At 35.4% G+C, this 20,335-nt stretch overlaps 1 protein-coding gene across 1 annotated transcript in view; it reads left to right on the top strand.

Annotated features, from left to right (window-relative positions):
- Window positions 1-18,777, top strand: part of LOC149800053 (DNA polymerase delta subunit 3-like) — a 49,850-nt gene extending 31,073 nt beyond the window's left edge. Inside the window, exons 10-14 of the mRNA XM_089959610.1 lie at window positions 1,826-1,857; window positions 4,366-4,446; window positions 11,036-11,281; window positions 13,683-13,780; window positions 18,483-18,777. Of these exons, the coding sequence (XP_089815736.1) occupies window positions 1,826-1,857; window positions 4,366-4,446; window positions 11,036-11,281; window positions 13,683-13,780; window positions 18,483-18,572 (547 nt within the window). The 3' untranslated portion in view covers window positions 18,573-18,777. The remainder of the gene's footprint in view (window positions 1-1,825; window positions 1,858-4,365; window positions 4,447-11,035; window positions 11,282-13,682; window positions 13,781-18,482) is intronic.
- Window positions 18,778-20,335: the final 1,558 nt, after the last annotated feature.

The raw sequence follows: 20,335 nt of genomic DNA, 5'->3' as shown, positions 1-20,335 counted from the left end.
TATTATGAATTTCTCAATGCTAAATACTTAAAAGGCTTCCAACTGTTGGGTCAATTTTCAATGTTGAATTCCATGCTTTGTGTGTCCTTGACAATGACTGCAATAAATGTACAGTCCATAGATTATGTTGAAAGTGGATGTTACGGTACTGGTCAGACATAAGTTCAGGAAACCGAATCATACTCTCGTTTTGACTACTTATTCATCACTGGGCTTTGTGATAAAGCTACGCACCTTGAGAATACCTGTGTTCATTTTTCACCCTTAACAACCTCTGAACTCCATCATTGCTTTAAATTCCAGTGTATGTCAGTTATAAGTTACTACTGCCTATTTTGCACATTTGATGTCAGTCAAGAACATGTCCCAAAGGGAGACAACTTTGCTATTTATACAGGGTCATGATTCAAACTTGATACTAAAAATGGGTTCAGATCATGAAAATATTATGTTCAGAGTGATGAGAACAGGTACAGAATTTTTCTAGTATTTTAAGCTTGCATGGAATGCCAGTGAATCTTTAGTAAACACATGTAATAAGTTTACTGTCTTGAGTAAAGTAACGACAGGAACAAATGTTTGTTGAAACTGACTCCAAGGACAAGTGCTTGGAAAGATTTTTCCTGTTACTTGCGTAAGTGGATTCAAAACAAAAACAAATTAAACTTGTCACTTCTTTTTATACAAAGATATACAACTTTTAAGTGCTTCTTGCGCTAATTGAAAATGACCCTGTTCTAAAAATAATTCTATATACCAAAATATGCAGTAAAGTTAACATTCTTGTTCTAAGTTATATGCAGATGTATATGAATTTCTATAGTTGTATTTGTTTGTAGAGACTCATTCTCTGGTTTATTATGTATGTCTAATTCAGATGTTATGAGAGAGTCTGAAAACAAACAGCCTTTTATTTAAAAAAATGCATGTATTCTTAGCCAAAAAGTTTTTAATTCCATTCAGTGAGGATCATAAGTGAACCTTGAAAAAAATTCAATTTCATTCAGGAAGAAACCTGGAAAAGTGGGTAAACACTGATGGTTTTGTTCTTTTATGATAATATGGTGCCATTGCAGAATGAAAGGGAAAAATGATAAGAAAAATATTCAATTGTATTTGTCTGCTTAACCAATCTGATTGCTTGACTATATATATATATATATATATATATATATATATATATATATATTAAAAGTTAAATCAAACTACAAATAACATTGACCCTAACCAATTATCTCATAACATGGCTGTCGGATAATGAGCCATCTTGTTTGTTCTACTGATGACTGCATACAAACTGCACAGATCCAGATCTGCTCGCACATTATGCAGTAGCAGTTCTGGATCTTTGTAGTTTTCAGTTGGACTTTACTTTCAAACTGGTGTATATGTATGGTACCACTTTTTGTGACTAGTAGTTTCAGCATCAGAAATGTCAAGTTTTGTCATTGTATGTGAGATACAGAGAAGAATACATGAAAACATGTAAAATGTATGCTAGATATAAATAGGAATACATGAGAACAGGTCAAATGTATGCTAGATACAAATAGGAATACATGAGAACAGTCAATATTGTGCTGGGATCCATTGAAAATCATAATACACCCCAATCATTTGACACAGTGGAAATATTCTAAATATGGATATTAAAAAATTCTAAAATTGAAGGTTTGTGCAATTAATTTCCAAATTGGAATTGTGGTTATTGACAACATTTTAAAAAAATGTGTTGATTGTAAGCTCATCTTGAATGTACTATAAATTAATTAGTCAGTAGATATGTTTTAAGGTAAAGATAAAATATTTATTTTCTCATCTTCAGATCTTCAAGGAAGACTCAGAGAGTAGGGTCAGGTATGTGTATTTGAGTTGAGTTGTTTGTTTTGGTTCACATACTTAGCTTACAATGCCAAGGCAAGCCAATGGTATGCTTTGTACCTGTCAAGTACATTCACAGTCAGCTGTGACTTCTAGGTATTGATTCACTTTCTTGTAATTCTAATGGAACCTGTTTTTATTAAACTTGGACGTAGTCTTTCAAAGGATTACAGGAAGTAGTCGTTTTGATCCAAATTATGAAGCAGACAAAATTTGCAACTGCAGTTTCGCACACATGTTTTTAACAGAGCTTTAAATGGATCTTTTGATTTTCATTATAAACAGATTATAGATCTTTTATATCCATCGTTGTGGGAGAGACATACAGTGCTACCCCTGGCCATCCTTCTGTACACCAACTGTAACTAAACAAATTTTTTTAAAAATTGATCTTAAACAAAAAGAATATGATCAATATTGTTTCAATGACTTTTAATGAGTTTTGCATCAAAGGAAGTTTTTCATTTAGTGTTGGTTTTGGAGTCATAGTTTGTATGTGGAATCTCTGGATGAGTACAAAATCTTATGTCACTGTAATAGGTCTGTTTATTGCTTTATGAACTTGTTAAGCCTTGTCCTGCAGTCACTGACTTGGAATTTGTATAGAATGTAAATCACTTGAAATTCATTGGTGTCAAATTTCATGTGGGTTTTTTTAAAGCAAATCTATGGATCATTTTGTGGATTTTTCATTTAAAAAAGAAGAAAAAGATAGCATTGATTGATAATGTACAGATCTCTCCAAACAGGCTTACCATAATTCTTGTAACTTTTTGTACCCTCTAATTTTTTGTACATCATCTATCCATAAAATTATTAAGTATATCATCGTATTTTTTCTGATATGGTACTTTGTATTCTTCATCAGATTCTCTAAAGTTTCTTACAAGAATGTTAATCTGCAAACCATGATTTAAAATATTGCTGAAAAACACGATTAGATTAAAATCATATGCAGTTAAGATGTTGTTTTATTGGGTTTTTTATTAGTATTTTAAACCTCTTATTTTGATGTGTTATAATCGAATCAGGAAGAAACCTTCACATTTTACATAGATTAGAAAATTGACCAATGTATAATTTAGTTACACCCAACGACCATCTTATTCTTTGCTAAGTATATGTTGTAAATGGTGACTAACTTTGGTTTGGTTTTCAGTCAAGGCATCAAATAATTAAACGAGATTTTAAAAAATAATCACCATTTGAAGATACCAGTACTTCTGGTAACCTTTTAACTAAGACATCAAATAATGAAATGAAAGATTAGGAAATAAAAGAAATCACCAAATTTTGGTCTTGCGGAAGGTCTTTGCTCATCTTGTTTTGGAAAGGTAATTGTTTTGGTAATTGTAAACCAACCTACTCTAAAACTTAGATTCGACGTTTTATTGAGAATCTGATCTACGAAACATCTTTCTGTTGTCTTTATTGGTGATTATAAAGAACAAATGATGTGTGTGATTGTTTGTCATTACAATATCTACCGCTGTTTAGATAATGTCCCTTTATTGTTCAAAATCTTGGATTTCTTACTAATTTGATCTCATTTTTGGGAATCTTGTCCGCATGCCTATCTTGATGAGAATTAGCTAGCCAAAGCTCTAGGAATATTTAATTCGCATGTAATAATTCAATTTAGCCATGTGGTTCTTAGGACAATGGATATCAAATTCAAACAAGAATGAACTGTTTGTAATGGAATATAGTAGTGCCAGTGTATGTGAGAAAGATCACAGTTGTCAAGTAACTGAACAATAAATACTAAATTTGTCTTTTTAACAGTGGCATGCACCAAGCCCCAACTGCAGGGAAGATTCAATTTATTTTGAGGTGGAAATAGTGACAAGAGAGATTAAATTCATGCATATGTACAATTTGTTATTTAATAAACGATTTGTTTGTTTGGAAATAAATGAAATCCAGAAAACATTGTTTTTCACTTTAATATATACATGTATTGATAGATAATGAGTATACACTAAAGTTAAATGAGAGAAAGATCTGGAATGGAAAATTCTATGGTGCAGCACATTTCAGGTGAAATAAATATTCAGATGTGTTAGTGTTTTCACAAGATATGATAAAATGTTTATTACAATAATGTAATTGTCCAAGAAAAATATTATAGCACAGTGCAGACAACAAAAGTTAAACTTTTACTTACTCATGGGATCCAATGTGCATCACTTCTCATCTTGCTGTAACATAGACAGATGGAGTTCAAGACAGAGATAGATACTGGGTAGATAGATATATTTTCCAGTACTGTATATACTCACAAGTCAGGTTCAGCTGCAAACAACATAGCCCCTGATCTGCCAGCACATTATGCAACAGCAGTTTGGCGTCTTTGTAGTTTTCAGTTGGACTTGATTTATAAGTGAGTATATATGGTAGGGTAAATACATTAGTTGTACAAGGTGGACACTGTTGAGCCTGTTTGAATTTTTGCTTATTTCTTCTTTTTACCAATAAATGTAGATGATGAAGATACCATTAAGAAGAAGAGGAGACGGATCAAGCAGGATTTGTTTGACAGCAGTAGTGAAGAGGAGGAGGAGGGTAAGTTGATGAAGTAGGAATCAGAGGGTTAGGGTGAATTATGGGTTATGTTATGTGTACTGGCTGATATCTGCATAAGTGGCAAACAAGCTTGCTAATTGACTGTTGAAAAAAGAAGTCCACACTAAATAGATGTACGCATACTGTAACCTGTTTATCATGTGCCATATATGCTCAGGACTGTTCCATTGAAACAGGCATGGGACCCAGGGAAGGCACTTTTAAAGTGGGGTATACATCCAGAGATACAATTTATTATTTAAAAAAATTCATTTTAATATGAATGCTTTGAAATCAAAGTACCCAGGCGTATATTTTTTTAAACTGCCTTCCCTGGTACCATGTATGTTTAAATGGAATAGACCTAGTAAATTTCATTTGCATAACAGCATAGATCCTTGACTTGCCATTACATAATGTGCCAGCTGCCATGGTCTATATTTGTTTTACTGACTACACATAACAAACTGCATAGACCCAGATCGGCCAGCACATTATATGTCAGAATATCAGGGTCTGTGCAGTTTGCATCTTGACTGGACTTATAAATGAGTATGTACAGATCTTTGATTTGTAGTTACCATCTAACATTTCTGTTTTTAAAAAAATTACAAAACATTCAGAGACTGCTTCAGTGGCCTAGTGGTTAGAGCGTCCACCTTAGATGCGGGAGGTTGTGGGTTCAGTCCCCTACCAAGTCATACCAGAGACTTACAGAAATGGTACAAACAGCTGCCTCACTTGGCGCTCAGCATTAAGAGGTTAGTGTTAGGACTAGTCGGCCTAGTGTCAGGGTAATGTGACTGGGTGGGACATCATGCTATATGTCTGCGGCATAATGCCCCAGTACTAGACATCACTATAAACTGCTCCACTGCAAACATCGTAGCATTGACTGAATTTTTTTTACAGCTACATTAAAATGCCAATCACAAATCACACAAAACATTCAGATGCATTTGCTTCTGTTCTTCACTCGGCTTCATTCAGTATCTCATTTAGAACATACATGACTGTATGTGGATGAGTTACATGATGTCATATTGATGACATAATTTTATGGTGCACAACAGCAAGAGCTTGTTGATGATATATACCTAAAACAAAGTATAATTCACTTCCTCTGTTAGCCTGTGCGATTGACTTTATATAGAAATTGATGAGACTGTTAGGGTATAGATAATTGGTAGTTGGTATTACAGTAAAACTCCAATAGACTGCTGGGAGGGTATAGATAATTGGTAGTTGGTATTACAGTAAAACTCCAGTAGACTGCTGGGACAAAACATTTTTGTCCATTATATGGCAGTGGATAAGATAGAGGTTTGATCACAGGGTTCATACTGTCTTTGAAGGTCTTTGAGAGTTTGGAGAAAATGAGGTAGCATTTTCAAGGCCTTGAAAGTTTGGGTAAATCAAGCAGATTACCCTGAAGTCTGTAAAAGTCTTTGAAAATTGAAATAAACCCCAAAAATATATATTTCTTTCCATAATCACAAATAAAATTGTCCAAGGTTTTTAGATTCAGATGTAGTTGAGTTTTCCTGGTTTCTTTCTTCTGATGACCTGTTCAGTTTCATTGCCGCCACAATAACAAACAAGCCTTTGTTTGGCCATCCAAAGTTGGCCTTGGCGGCAACTTCAATAACACATGCACTCTTCATCTAAGCAAGCCAACTACACCCTTCATCAAAAGCAGTCAGCACCTTAACTATGTTCAATATGTTGTTTGTTTTCTAATTTCATTGTGTTTATTTTTCATCATTATATATGTTTTTAGGTGTTATCTAATGTTGTAAAGCCCTTAGAGCTTCTAAAGATAAGGTGATCTACAAAATTCTCATTATTATTATTATTATTATTATTATTATAATAACAAATAAAATTACCTAAGGTCATTAGATTTAGATGTAGTTGTTTTTCCTGGCTTCTTTCTGTTGATGAATCATTCAATTTGATTGGACAAGTCCATCAGTTTTGGCCAATTAAAATGTTGATTACACTAATTCATGACTTTTTTTTTTTTTAAAGACAGTTCAGCCAGTTGAATTTTGGTTACATTTTACTTTCTGTAGAAAGTGCACGTAAGTAACACATGCTCAAGAATTAAAAATTTGTTCAGTCGATTTGCGCCTTCAGTTGTGTTTCACCTCTTGTTTAAAAATGTCAGGTCTTTGCTCTTTCAACGATATCTGGCTTGAACAAGAGAAATACAAGGAATGGCTGAAAAAGGACAAAACATGTAAATGAAAGGCGTTTTGTACATTGTATAAAAAGACAATCAACTTGGCTTGGATGGGAGAAGGAACCCTTACAAGTCATGCGTAAGGTGAAGTGGAAGAACTTAAAGCCAAAAAGCTCACATTACAAGCCTGCATACTTCCTCTGTTCAAAAGGCAGAAGAAGCAGAGTTAAAAGGGCCGATTGTGCTTGTCACAAAGTCAAATTTTCGTAGGAGAAGAGTAGTGGAAAAGATGACAGCTGTGGCTTCTCTTTCCAAAATGACTGAAGAGAAAAAACAGCAAATATAATAATGCATTTAAAGCAGTGCTGATGTCTGTTAAGAGAACAATTTATTTTGTATTACATCTGATGCATAAGTTACATATTTCTGAAATAACAATGAATGTTAACCTATCTTCCAAATCATTATAAAGCAATTTTAAGAAATTAATTATAGTTTAAATTTCATCATTGAACAATACTGTAGTATTTTGCATTCATTGTTTTCTCTGTATACAAAATGTTAGCGAAAATAGGTCTTGGAAATTTATGTTTGTGGTCTTTGAAAGTTTGGGAAAACTCATTGAATTTATCATTGAGAGTTCAGTATGAATCCTGGATCATTACTTGGCTGTATTGTTGTAGTGTATCTGGCAAACCTGCAGAGGGATTCAGGCTATGATGGAGCCATTTTAGGAATGTTTATAATAGATCTCAATATAACACACTTCGTTATAATGCAGTGATAGTGCTATGGACCACATGACAAAAATAGAATAATTGTATCTGAACTAATCTGACAAATGTATAACAAAATAGATTGAATAAAAACAACCTGGAGCATGACACTGTCATTTTTGTCCCTTTTTAAAAATATATTTTTTTCTGATTGGACTGTTTTATTATTTATCCAGATCTAATTGAACTGTTTCAATATATACTTTATTCTAATTGGACTACTTTATTATTTACCTTGTTCTTATTGACACTTTCTTTCGCTTTACATTTGCTATCTTGAAGCATTTTTTGTCTCCCCTTCATATTTTTGTCTCACCTTCATACGCTATGAAGAGATAAAGTAGATAGCATCAGCATACTCAACAGCATTAAAGTTTTAAGTTGAAAGTTTTGGAAATTTATAAACAATGGTTTTAGTGAAAAGCATACATTGCATGAAAGTTTTTGGAAATTTATAAACAGGTGCATGAAAGTTTTTGGAAATTTATAAACAGTGGTTTTAGTGTCAATCATACAGGTGCATGAAAGTTTTTGAAAGTTTATAAAAAGTGGTTTTAATGTCAATCATACATGTGCCATGTTGGTGAGACACTGGAATCTGGAACATTATGCAGTATGCTGTTAATGTATGTGTGTTGGGTATAAATAAATTAACTATAAGACATAATTGTGAGGCTCAGTCATAATTAGGTTCAGGTCTTTTTGCTACGAAATTGTCACACCAACATGAGCTTTTCACAAAAACTCTGTTGCAATATGTAGCTGGTTTGGGATGAAAATGGTGCCCAGTTCCACTTCGACATGGCACCGTAGTGTCCATCTCCAAAACCTTGATACCACTACTACTCTGGAAATATGGTGGTCTGAAAATGAGATTTCCACGAAAACTCCTGCAATATTTCATCGATTCTGAATAAAAATGGTGTGAATCTGGTTATTATTATGTCAGCACTTTTGAAACCAGACCCAATTAACCATAGTATCATGTCTGAGGTCATTGCTTCCATTTTCACACTTAAGACAAATTTAGACCAGACTTTGTATTTAGTTGCAGTAAACAAGTTTATCATCCACTTCTTTTTAAGGTTAAAAGTCAAGAGTCAGGTTTTTTTAATACTTTTTATTCTTAATCTTATGTCTGACAGACATATTATGTTAGGTTATTGTCTGTCTATCCATCCAGTGTTCTGTCTGTCCATCATCATTTGCTTGTCTGGTCAAGAATTTTGCAATATTCTCAGAGATTTTCGTGATACTTTGATCAAGTATAGTGATGCAGTGGTGTGTCACATACCATTCCCAAAACCCCTGCCACAAGGTGAAGGTCACAATAAGGAAAACTGTATTTCTGTGACTTGTATCCTTGCTTGTGCTATGACTTTTGAACCAATGAAGATATTGCAATGAAACTTAAAGTACTTATAGACAGTGCATCACATACCATAGCAATGCCACCTGCATCAAGGTCATAGCAAGGGAACATATGAATCAGTGACCTCTATCCATGTAAAGGTGTGACTTTTAAACCATTGAAAATATTTTTCATGAAATTTCAGCCTAGTATATATCTTGACTTGACAGTGTCTCACATATTCAATGTCATACCCATCTCAAGGTCAAGGTCACTATAGTGGGCCTGAGTAGCGGAGTGATCTAAAGCACTAGCCTTTACCAATCACTGCCTTCTCACTTCCATCCATGTAGGTTCATGTCTCAGCTCAGTTAATGTGAGCATGCGAGAAAGCTTGCCAGGAGCTTTCTGTATGTCGCTGGCTCTTACCAAGGGCTTTCCTGGGTTCTTCCTTCGCCAGTTATACTGGCTGCCATGTATAGCCTGTCATACACTAAAAACAACAACAATATGAAGGTCACTACAAGGGAAAATGCAAGTCAGTGTCATCTTTCCTTATCTAGATTATTTTTAGTCCATACAGATATTTTGAAGAAATTTTACCCAGGTTCACACCTTGTTCATTAACCAAGTTTCTAGGTTTAAAGGTCTAGGTCTTTAGTGGGGGAAGGGTTATGAGATGAACATATCAGGTACCTTTGTTGCCTGTACTGGCTTGTGAACTTCATAATAGAAACAAGTTTGAATCATTCTGAACTCAGTTTGTGGTACTCTTGTTACCTGTACTGGCTTATGAACTTCATAATGTAAATAAGTGTAACTCAGTTTGTGGATATATCTAAAGAATATCTTGAATGATGTCAGCTAAATAACTTGAAGCTTTAGCTCACTTTACTACTAAACATTTGTCTGACATGGCTTCAAGCATTGGTGTGACTTATAGCCAGGCCTGGTGAAATTGTTGAAACCATGACACCCGCCTTATCAGTACCTTTGCAGTTTAAAATAATCTATGCCATGTGAGCAGGTGCATTTGGGCATCTCATAGATTTAACCAAATGTAGCATGTGGGTATTTATTAGTGCCTGAGACAAGCTGGTTGATCTTCCATCAATGATTAATGTTCAAAAGTCAAAGGCCGTGTCAGAACAAATGCACTGCTCTTACAGGAGGTGCCATTTGAAAGGGGGATAAAATATGTTCATTAAATAGCAAACTTTCCATCTGAATGACTATATACTGTATATTTTGATGACCATCAGCAGGTTATATGTGTATTTTAACTGTGAATGGGTATAGGTGAGTGGACTGCAAGGTAATTATTAATGTATGAACTTTGCACTGCTGGCCATCACTAAGGTTTCTCAGAGCCTGTGTCTCTTATCCATTAAAATATTGCTTCGATGGTCAACAATGATAACAGCTTATCAAGCTGTTTTTTAAGAAAGGTGGTTAAACAGAGTAATACAAAACATTTTGGCAGTACTGCAGCCTTTGTCAGCTTATTACCCATATCTTGATATGATTGAAGAGAATGTTCTTTTTTATTATTTGTCTTTTTTTGTTTTTTTATGTCTTTTAGGCAAGTAGGTAGGTGGGTGGTTTCACAATTTGTCAGTGCATAACTACCCATGTGGTACCAATTAAAAGTTTATATATTTTCTGCATGATAATATTTACAATGGCTATTGGAGACTAGTGAAATTATATTACATTCAGGTTAAAATATTTTCAAATGTGGTTTTTACCCCCAGCAGACTTGTACAGTAGGTGCAGTGTGCTTTCCTGCACATCATAAGAGATGACCAATGGAGTCAGTAGCCACAGTAACTCAGTGATTAAAATGCTGGTCTTGCACTTGATAGGGTGCAGGTTTAAAGCCTACTATTCGGTCAGACCAGTGGCTACCATGAGATCCTCCAAGGATTACTCCAACACATGCCACCTCAGGACACCAATTTGGCACAATTCCTTGATTAACACATACTTCTCCCTTTAGCAAGGAACCTAACTCCAGTTGCTTCTGCTCTAAATAGCATAATATGCTGTATTAGAATAGAAACAAACCAACATACATTTGATTAGAAATGAAAGGGCTTTCTTTTAAGACTTGTCTGTGGTTACCCTGTTAAAGATTTTAAGTTTTATTGATTCCACAAGCTTTTTGTTAATGAAATTTGCAACAGTCTTTATCCACCAGTATTCGTCGGCAAATCAGTCAACATTAATCATTTATCCCCTGGTGAGCATTAATTGTATTGTCTTTGTTTACTGAAGTTGAGATAGAAGAGGACAGTCCTGTCCCATCTCCAGTGAAGCAGCCCTCCCCCATTCCAGAATCTCCCAGCCCTGAAGCAGCAGAGGTGAATGAAAAAGAGGAAATAGGAAAAAAAGAGGAAAACATAATTATGAAATCATCTTCAAAGGAAAAGAGAGATGAAAAGGTGATGACTGCAGAAAAACATCGAGTCAGGCGGAAAAAGCAGGTCAAGAAAACATTTATGGACAAAGATGGGTTTTTAGGTTAGTAATTTTTTAAGTCCAGTATTTCAATTGCCTGTTTTACTTAGGTAAATCTATGACCAGTTTTTTTCCATAATTTCATTGCCAGTGTCCCTTGCAATTTGAGAACAATTTTTATATCTTTCATGAATGATATGTTAGTATGGACCTTCAAACACCCCCACAAAGCTATGAGCCTAGATTCATTATTGTGTTGGGGAATCTGCACAGGAGTCTTTAAGTCATTGTACACATTTCATTAAAGTGAAAAGAAATATTTTAGTTGATGTTTTGTTTTAGGCTTATAATAAGCAATTATATCATTTATAATGTGTAATATACATGTCTGTACACATTGACACATGCACTTATATTGCGGATTAACCAGGGACACTCCAGTTTTCTTAATAAGAGCCCTGGCCTGGAGCCTGGACAGTTCAGTTTTCTTGATAAGGGTGCTGGCCCGGAGCCTGTGGACAGCTCAGCTTTCTTGATAAGGGTGCTGGCCTGGAGCCTGTGGACAGCTCAGCTTTCTTGATAAGGGTGCTGGCCTGGAGCCTGTGGACAGCTCAGCTTTCTTGATAAGGGTACTGGCCTGGAGCCTGTGGACAGCTCAGCTTTCTTGATAAGGGTGCTGGCCTGGAGCCTGTGGACAGTAAAGGTTTCTTGATAAGGGTACTGTCCTGGAGCCTGTGGACAGCTCAGCTTTCTTGATAAGGGTGCTGGCCTGGAGCCTGTGGACAGTAAAGGTTTCTTGATAAGGGTGCTGGCCTGGAGCCTGTGGACAGCTCAGCTTTCTTGATAAGGGTGCTGGCCTGGAGCCTGTGGACAGCTCAGCTTTCTTGATAAGGGTACTGGCCTGGAGCCTGTGGACAGTTCAGTTTTCTTGATAAGGGTACTGGCCTGGAGCCTGTGGACAGTTCAGTTTTCTTGATAAGGGTACTGGCCTGGAGCCTGTGGACAGTTCAGTTTTCTTGATAAGGGTACTGGCCTGGAGCCTGTGGACAGTTCAGTTTTCTTGATAAGGGTACTGGCCTGGAGCCTGTGGACAGCTCAGCTTTCTACAGTGACTGATTCAAAAAAATAATGCTTAAAAAAATGATTATTTATTGCAGAAATTAGTAAATCCATAACACAAGTGCTTGCAGTAGTGATACATGTTTGAAATACTTGAATAAACAAGTATGAGTATTTGCAACCCATATTTTATTTCTTTCTAAATGACCTAACATTTTGCTCTTGGTAGGGCTCCCTCTTTAGCCATGTCTTACATGAACAGTGAACCAGCCACACATGTCTATTTGATTTGAAAATTTTGCCCCCCATATATCAAAATATGATTCATTACTGTTGTATACACCGTATTGTAGTGTTTCCTTACTTAAGACAGCCATGAGCTAACTGAGGCAAGTGAAGTCCTTTGATATGCAGCCAGTGCTCTTCAGTTGGGTCAAAATGTATCTGACATTTCTCCATTTGGTTAAACAAAGTGACATTTTGTTGGGTCTGTTTATATATTTTTTGCTGTACTCATCATAGACTAGAACAGGGGTGAGCAAACTATGGCCCGTGGGCCACATGTGGCCCACCAATAGTTTTTATGCAGCCTAGGAACAAGTCATCATTCGCACTGACTTTGTTTATGTTACTCTGTTTATCAAATAAATGTCCTTCTTTTGAAGTGTAAGTTTAAGTTTTCAAATATTAACAACATGTTAACAACTGAAAATTAATTATGTTATTTAGAAAAACCTTTTGTTTTTGCTATTTCAAATATTAATTATTTTACTTATTGAACTATACGGCCCATGACAAGGTGTAAATTTGTGTATGAGGCACTTGCACTGGAAAATTTGCCCACCTCTGGACTAGAAGATCTTATGGGATGGTCTGATATTTGTCATCCATCTGTCAGCACAAGTTTTGTATCACTACTCCTCCTATAACTACTTGGAGAATTGCCACAAAACTTTACACACACATTCATCCCATGATCTAGATGGTCCTAAATGAAAATGATACCACGCAGACATTCAAGATGGCCACCAGTGGAAATGTTATTACTACTCCTGAATGGATGGTCGGATCATTTCACTATCAACTGAAAAATCTCTCTAAAATAAAATGGTAAATTTTCTAAAAGGTTAACTTTGGTTTTACTTGAAATATCGTTAGTAAACAAGGTTATCCAGTTCTTGGCAATTTTTCAGTTGACAGGATTCTTCAGTTCTCAGTGGCGTTATTAAGCATGTGCCTCAATGTAATAGGATGAGATTTAATATATATATATATATTTCTTAATTGTATATGTTTTAAATATACTTGTAATTGGCATTATATGGCCATTGTTGTGCCGAGGTGCCATCAAATGCTATTATATACAGGCATACATTTATTTATTGCATAATCATGTCCTCCACAGTCACAGAGAAAGTCTGGGAAAGCGAATCAACAGATGCTTCTGAAGTTGAGGAACCTGTCAAGAAACCTCCAGTCCCTGCAAAACCGTCTTCACCTCAGGTAAGGGTTTGAAGGAAAAGAAGTAGGATAGCTTGGATTTCATTTTTAAGTCCCTGCCAGTCTCTTACTTGAAAAGGAAAGAAAGAGGTATTCTTTTGTAATATTACTCCCATCTCTCCATGTCAGTAGTAAAGTTTTTACCTCACGGCTGTTCCAGTAAAACATACCTGTTACCCAGAGAAGGCACTTTTAATATGGGGTACTCGCCAGTAGATGCAATTAATAATTTTCTTGTGATTTTAATATGAACTCTGTGATATCAAAGTACCCTGGGATATATTTTTTTTTAAATACCTTCCCTGTGTACCTCAACAATTGCATTTTCATGCCTCATCTATACAACAAATGATAGAGATTTTGTTTGGGGGTCAAAAACTGCAGCAGAAAGCATGGAGCTGTTAGAGACAGAGATCTTTATCTTACCTTTTAAAACGAACAAATAAGAAGTACCCATTCATTGTTTAGCAGAAACACATTTAGAGTGGAGTTCCAGCAATTATCAACACATGTTTAAGGTTGTTGCTGTTTCTCCTTCTGTAAAACTTTTAACAATAGATCTCATTGGACTGCCACTGAAGGCCAGACGTCTTCGGAACAGAGGTATTCATGCTATGCCCAATGCATGGAATGAGAGTCCAGTTTAAAACATTTTGCATACCCCTTCTTATTGACACAAAACCTTTTATATGGAAAAAGCAGACCTGCCAACTCAAATGATTTTGCCGTAAGTCGTACGAAAATTACCCTTAAAATATGGACTTACAGCATAATACCAAAAACTGGGAAAATGATTTTTGCCACAAAATCTTGATAATTGGTTCATCCATGTTTCATTTTGATCCAGGTTTCTTCTTAGAATTAGTGAAATTAATCAGGGAACCAGACTAATTTTACAGCAGCACCCCAGATGCTTTAAACTGCACCTATTTGTTCATGCTAAGCATCTGCATAATCAAACTATTGATTATAGATTGTTTTTTTTAATGGCGTCCAGAAAGAGATGCATGTTTAATATGAAAGGGAAAATAAGCTTCTATAAAAGTGTTAATAATCGACACAGAAGAATAAAAAGGTGTATTCAGATTCTTGTGAATAAAAGCTGGAAAGGACACAGTTATGTTTATTGGAAATGCCAATTTGAGTATGACTCGTGATGTGAGATATGATTGCTGTCATCATGTGAAATGGAAAAGAATTTCCAAGAATTATGTCAAGTTGAGAGATAGCAACAAGCCATTGAGCTGCATAGGATTTGGAACTAGAGCTTGTGCAACTGTACTAGTGGTAAATAAAGTCTATGCGACCTTTAAAACTTTTCAGTTGAACATAATATTTATCATCGATGCGTCAAACTTTTAATTACATTTTCCAGCTTTACAATAGCAGTTAATGATATTTTGTTACACCTTAAAACTGGTAAATCTTACAGAAAAAATTAAACTGCCTTACTGAGACAGACTTGTCAGGGTTGGCAGGTCTGAAAAAGGCTGAGCATACATGGTCATGATATTTGCCAGTTTGTTTTTCTTCTGCAAAATAGCAATAGTTTAACACTATCCATCTTTTCCAAATCTTTGTCTGGTTTGCATTTTGGGTAAGAAGAAAGTGTATCGATTAAGGTGTCACATGTCAAGGTCACAACGACTGAATAAGAAAATGGTTTCTGCACAATAACATTAGTTCTACAATACAGACTTGGACCAAACTTGTGACTGATTAGTACTTTGGGTAAGGAGAAAAACCGTTAAATCTTGGGGTCAATAGTCAAGGTCATTGTAATAAAAAGAATAAAATGGTTTCTGAATAATAATTTTTAATTTAGTTCGACATCACAGAGTTTCCACCCTTCAGGGAATACTTGAAAAAGCTCTGGAGTAAGGTTTGTTTTAAACCAGGAGCAGTCTTGTATTTTAGCAAAACTTGGCTAGAGATCTGGAAAAGCACTTTACTTTAGATTGATTAGTTGTGCAAAACATATGTTAAATATCATCATTTGACTTTTATTTAATAGTTACCAGACTTGTCAGAAGTTGCAGAACTCCTCAGTCAGTCACTGTATAAAATTATGCATGCAGCTTTCATTCAGGATTATGTCCAGTTAACTAAATCACATCAATGTTTTTTGGAACCTGCACAAATGACCTCATAGAACATCTTCAAGCAATTCACTTCTAGCACTGAGCAACCAGTAACAGCAAAATCACATGTCAATCATGTTAAAATAAAATGGTAAAAGTATACTGCATACACACGAAATTTCTGGCAAGAGCAGTTCATGATGACAGTCTCAACCCCTAGTATTAAATGATTACCCGTAGCTATTTTTGAAGTATTCCATTTACATGGCTTATAATATCTATGTTAAAGTAGACAAGTGTCACAGGAGACATTCAGATGGATTATTGGTCAGAAAACCTGAGTGTAGTAGGCAAGTTTTTTTAGTATGGCTAAAGTATTCCATATAGATTTTACCAGATTTAGCTAGTTAAAATTGTTGATTACAAAAAGAAAAATTGTTGATTACAGAAAGAAATCTAGTATAATAATTGCATGCATGGGGTTAACTGAAATTGTCAGATAGTTTGTTCCTGATGACTACAATTTGCTGATAATATGCTGTTACATTTTATTCTCTCTCCCTCTCTCTCTCTCACTGTCTCTCTCTCTTATGTGTGGATGACCCATTTGAATTTTCAGGATCTTTTTTGGCAAAACCTTGTCAGTACGTTGATGCAAAAAATTACAAGGGAGACAACTTATATTTGGCAGGTTTATTTGTATTACTGTGCAGATCAGCTTATTTTTTGTGACCTTCTGTCAATTTCTATCTTTCTTATATTTTTTATATCTTTTTTGACATTTTTTACAACAGTCTTGAAATCATGATTATGCAAAAATTACTTGAATTGGGCAATTTAAATTTGGTAAACTATTACAGCAATTATTCCATCTTTTAGAGAGTTTTTAAATTGGACTTTTAACTTTTTGGGACAAAAGTTAGCTCATTTTATCAAAAACAATTTGTGGCAAACAAAGAGAATTTGTGATGCATGTTTTTAGGTGAATATAGATGGCTTGACTTAATTTTCATTCCAGTACAGAATTTTTCTACATTTTTACATCTTTTTTTAAAAAGGTCTATATATTTAGTCTGACCTAGGAATGGTGAAGTACTTTACTGAGATTTTATTACTAGGTCAGCATGCAGGTGTGTCTGCTATGCAGTAATGCCTATACCACTGACCAGCATCATTTGTTGTGTTTGCATGATTGAGATGGTATAGGGGTTGGTGTGTGCAGACATGGTGATGGTGCCATTTTTCTGTGGACCTGAGTTTAGCTCTCTATAGAGTATGAATTAAAAGTATTATAACTTGTATAATATTTTAATTTATTTGTATTTATAAAAATTCTGTTAGTATTATCAAGTACTCTCCCGTTGGATCAAGGGATAGCACTCTCATACTGGTATCAAAGAATGGCATTAATTGGGTGGGTGGGGGGATTTTATGTTTTTGCTTTTAGAAACATATCCCATTTAAATGCATATTTATATTTGTCCTGTAATCATAAGGATATATCCACAATATCAAATAGTGAAAAAATATAGTTGTTTGAGTATCTGTCAAAAATTGTATTTATTTAATTTTGTTCTGATAAGGGCTACAGATATAACCAATTGTGATGATGTCATTACATCATTGGCATCTTTCTTGTTGTTGTTGTTGTTCTAGGGTTTAACGCCATTTTCCAGCACAAGATAGGGTATACATGGCGGCCAGTATAACTGGTGGAGGAAGAACCCTGGAAAACCCAGGGAAGAACCACCAACCCACGAGAAGCTACTGGCAGGCTTTCCCACGTACCCACGTTAGCCGAGCCTTGGACTCTAACCCATGCACACAGAGGTGAGATGGCATTGATCTGGAACGGTGAGCACTTTAGACCACTTGGCCACTCAGGGCCCCCTGGCATCTTTCTCAACAAGATTAATGTCATGGCTTATATGCGATGAACAATTTTAAGTTGAAAAGGATCTGATTCTGAATTATTATTCAAGCGGACTTTCAACCATGGAAACGATCACATGTTAAAAAATAATTTATTTTAAGTTCCATTTTCATCAGAATGCATTCATTTTTCAATTGCATTCCTTTTGCCTTTCATTTATCAATTTCTTTTGGCACACTGTTTTCAATTCACACGCATTATGTAAACATGGTAAACATGTTACTGATAGTAATAACATATTTTTACAATAATCTAATCAGATGGATTTAAATATTATGGAATATTTTGGTTTGCAAATTTTATTTTTCACAGAAATGTTATGCACCAAAATTGAAAAAGAATACATTTTATGGATTTATGATGTCTGTCTCAGAGCCAGTTTGTGGAACATCAACATTATGGCTGGGGTTTGTGTTTCGGTCGTTTTCTCCTTCACTGAAGTAGTCTGCTATGCCTGCATTTCATTGCTGATAGCATTAAATGTGCCACATGGAGCACTGCACCCATAAATGTTACACAAGCAGATATTTATGTGTTGTTCCAAGGTTTAGAGACACAAAAAATCATCAAAGATTAATGCCTCATGAATAAAAATGAATTTACAGCATTCATGGTTTGCAGTTTGATCATGTCACCATTGGCAGTTTTCTTTAGGCAAATAGTTAATCCTGTATTTATTTTTTTTGTACAGAAGAAGCCATCCCCAAAGAAGAAGGGCTCTCCCTCAAAAGGAGCTGGAACAACGCAAAGATCTTTGATGTCCTTTTTCAAGAAGAAGTAGATAAAAGATACTATAGTTAAAATTCATCTAGTATATAGTGCAGACATAGTGCATTGGTTAATTGACTGAAGTTCTTCTGTTGAGGAAGTTCAAATACTTGTCATTATTAATAATACTATATATGCATTAGCAGTATGTTCACAATGAAACTTAATGCCTCACTTATAAATCATGCATCTAATAAAATATATATACTATTTAAAAATATTTCTTTCCGTATATAATTGCCCACTCCATTGGCCTAGTGGTTATAACATCCGCCTCGGATGCAGGAGGTCGCCTGTTCGAACCCAGGCCGAATCATACCAAACACTTATAAAAATATTACTAACAACTGCCTCACTAGGTGCTCAGCATTAAGAGGTTAGTGTTAGGACTGGTCGGCCTGGTGTCAGAATAATATGACTGGGTGGGTCATCATGCTACATGTCTACAGCATGATGCCCCAATGCTAGACATCACTATAAACTGCCACACTACAAACAGACATTGTATCAATATAACTGAAATTTTTTAAAAGCTATGTTAAAAATCCAAATCACACACACACACATGCAAACACACACTCATATATTATCATGCTTCCATTACCAGATGTTCCCCATGGCCATCCTTGCATCTCGGTGATCACAACACCATCCTACGTAATCCAGGCTACAGTGACTTATAATTTACTGGTTAAATTTTCTATTTTTCAGACGTGGCTGATCACAGAGTCGCACAACTTTATGAATGCATTTTGTTTGGTCTAAAACCATGGATCACTGTGACCAGCATTTCTAGCCTTTCTGATTTCGGTTCACTTTTACAGTTAGGTCAATGTCTCAGTTGTTTCTGCTGCCAAGTCTTGAACTTGCTTGGTGCATCTTGCAACGTGCTATCAAGAATTGGGTTTGTTCATTAAATAACTAGAGGAAATACTGTGAAAGTTAACTTCTCTTTACATTTATCAATGTCATAACATTTTTACAAAACAAGGACTTTTAGTACCGAAGGTTTATAATCAAAAGTTGGGTTAAGGTAGTTTATGCATTACATTTTGGAATAGGATCACGCTGGTGGCCTAGTAGTTAGAGTGTCCTCCCTGGATGCAGGAGGTCGTGAATTTGAACCCCAGCCAAGTCACACCAAAGACTTATAAAAATGGTACAAACCGCTGCCTTGCTAGTCACTCAGCATTAAGAGGTTAGTATTAGGACTAGTTGGCCTGGTGTCCGGATAATGTGACTGGGTGGGACATGATGCTACATGTATGTGGCTTGATGCCACTGTAAAATTCCACACTCCAAACATCATAGCAGTATGACTGAAAAATTGTTAAAGCAATGTTAGAAATCCAAAACAGAAATAAGCACAAATTTTTGGAATATGTTCCAGCTTAGGCATTCTGGACCTTTCTTTCTCAGATTTTAATGGTTCAAAATCATTATGTTGTCTTTTTTTAAAAAGATGGTCACACTGGTTTATATTTCATGCCAGCATCTTGGGCTTCATATCAGTCAGTGTCTGGGATATTGGTGGCTGCAGATTTATGCAGCTTTGTATGGGATTTTTCTTAACATGATGGTATCAAAAGAAGGTCACTGGCAGGGACTGTGTTCCATGAACAAATTTCTGATGAACATAATACATTTATTGCCTGTGGAATGGGGAGATAATATGAAAATGTATTCACCCAAGGCAAGTCGTATTCCTTAATAACAAACCCGTAATGGAACAAGACTTGTCATTGGTGAACAAATCCTCATATCTCCTCAAAGATG

Source organism: Sinohyriopsis cumingii, chromosome 5 (genome assembly GCF_028554795.1).
Source record: "Sinohyriopsis cumingii isolate HCF-2022 chromosome 5, ASM2855479v2, whole genome shotgun sequence".
Lineage (NCBI taxonomy): Eukaryota > Metazoa > Mollusca > Bivalvia > Unionida > Unionidae > Sinohyriopsis > Sinohyriopsis cumingii.
Note: the sequence above shows the minus strand (reverse complement) of the source record. Positions and strands in the feature narration are given on the sequence as shown.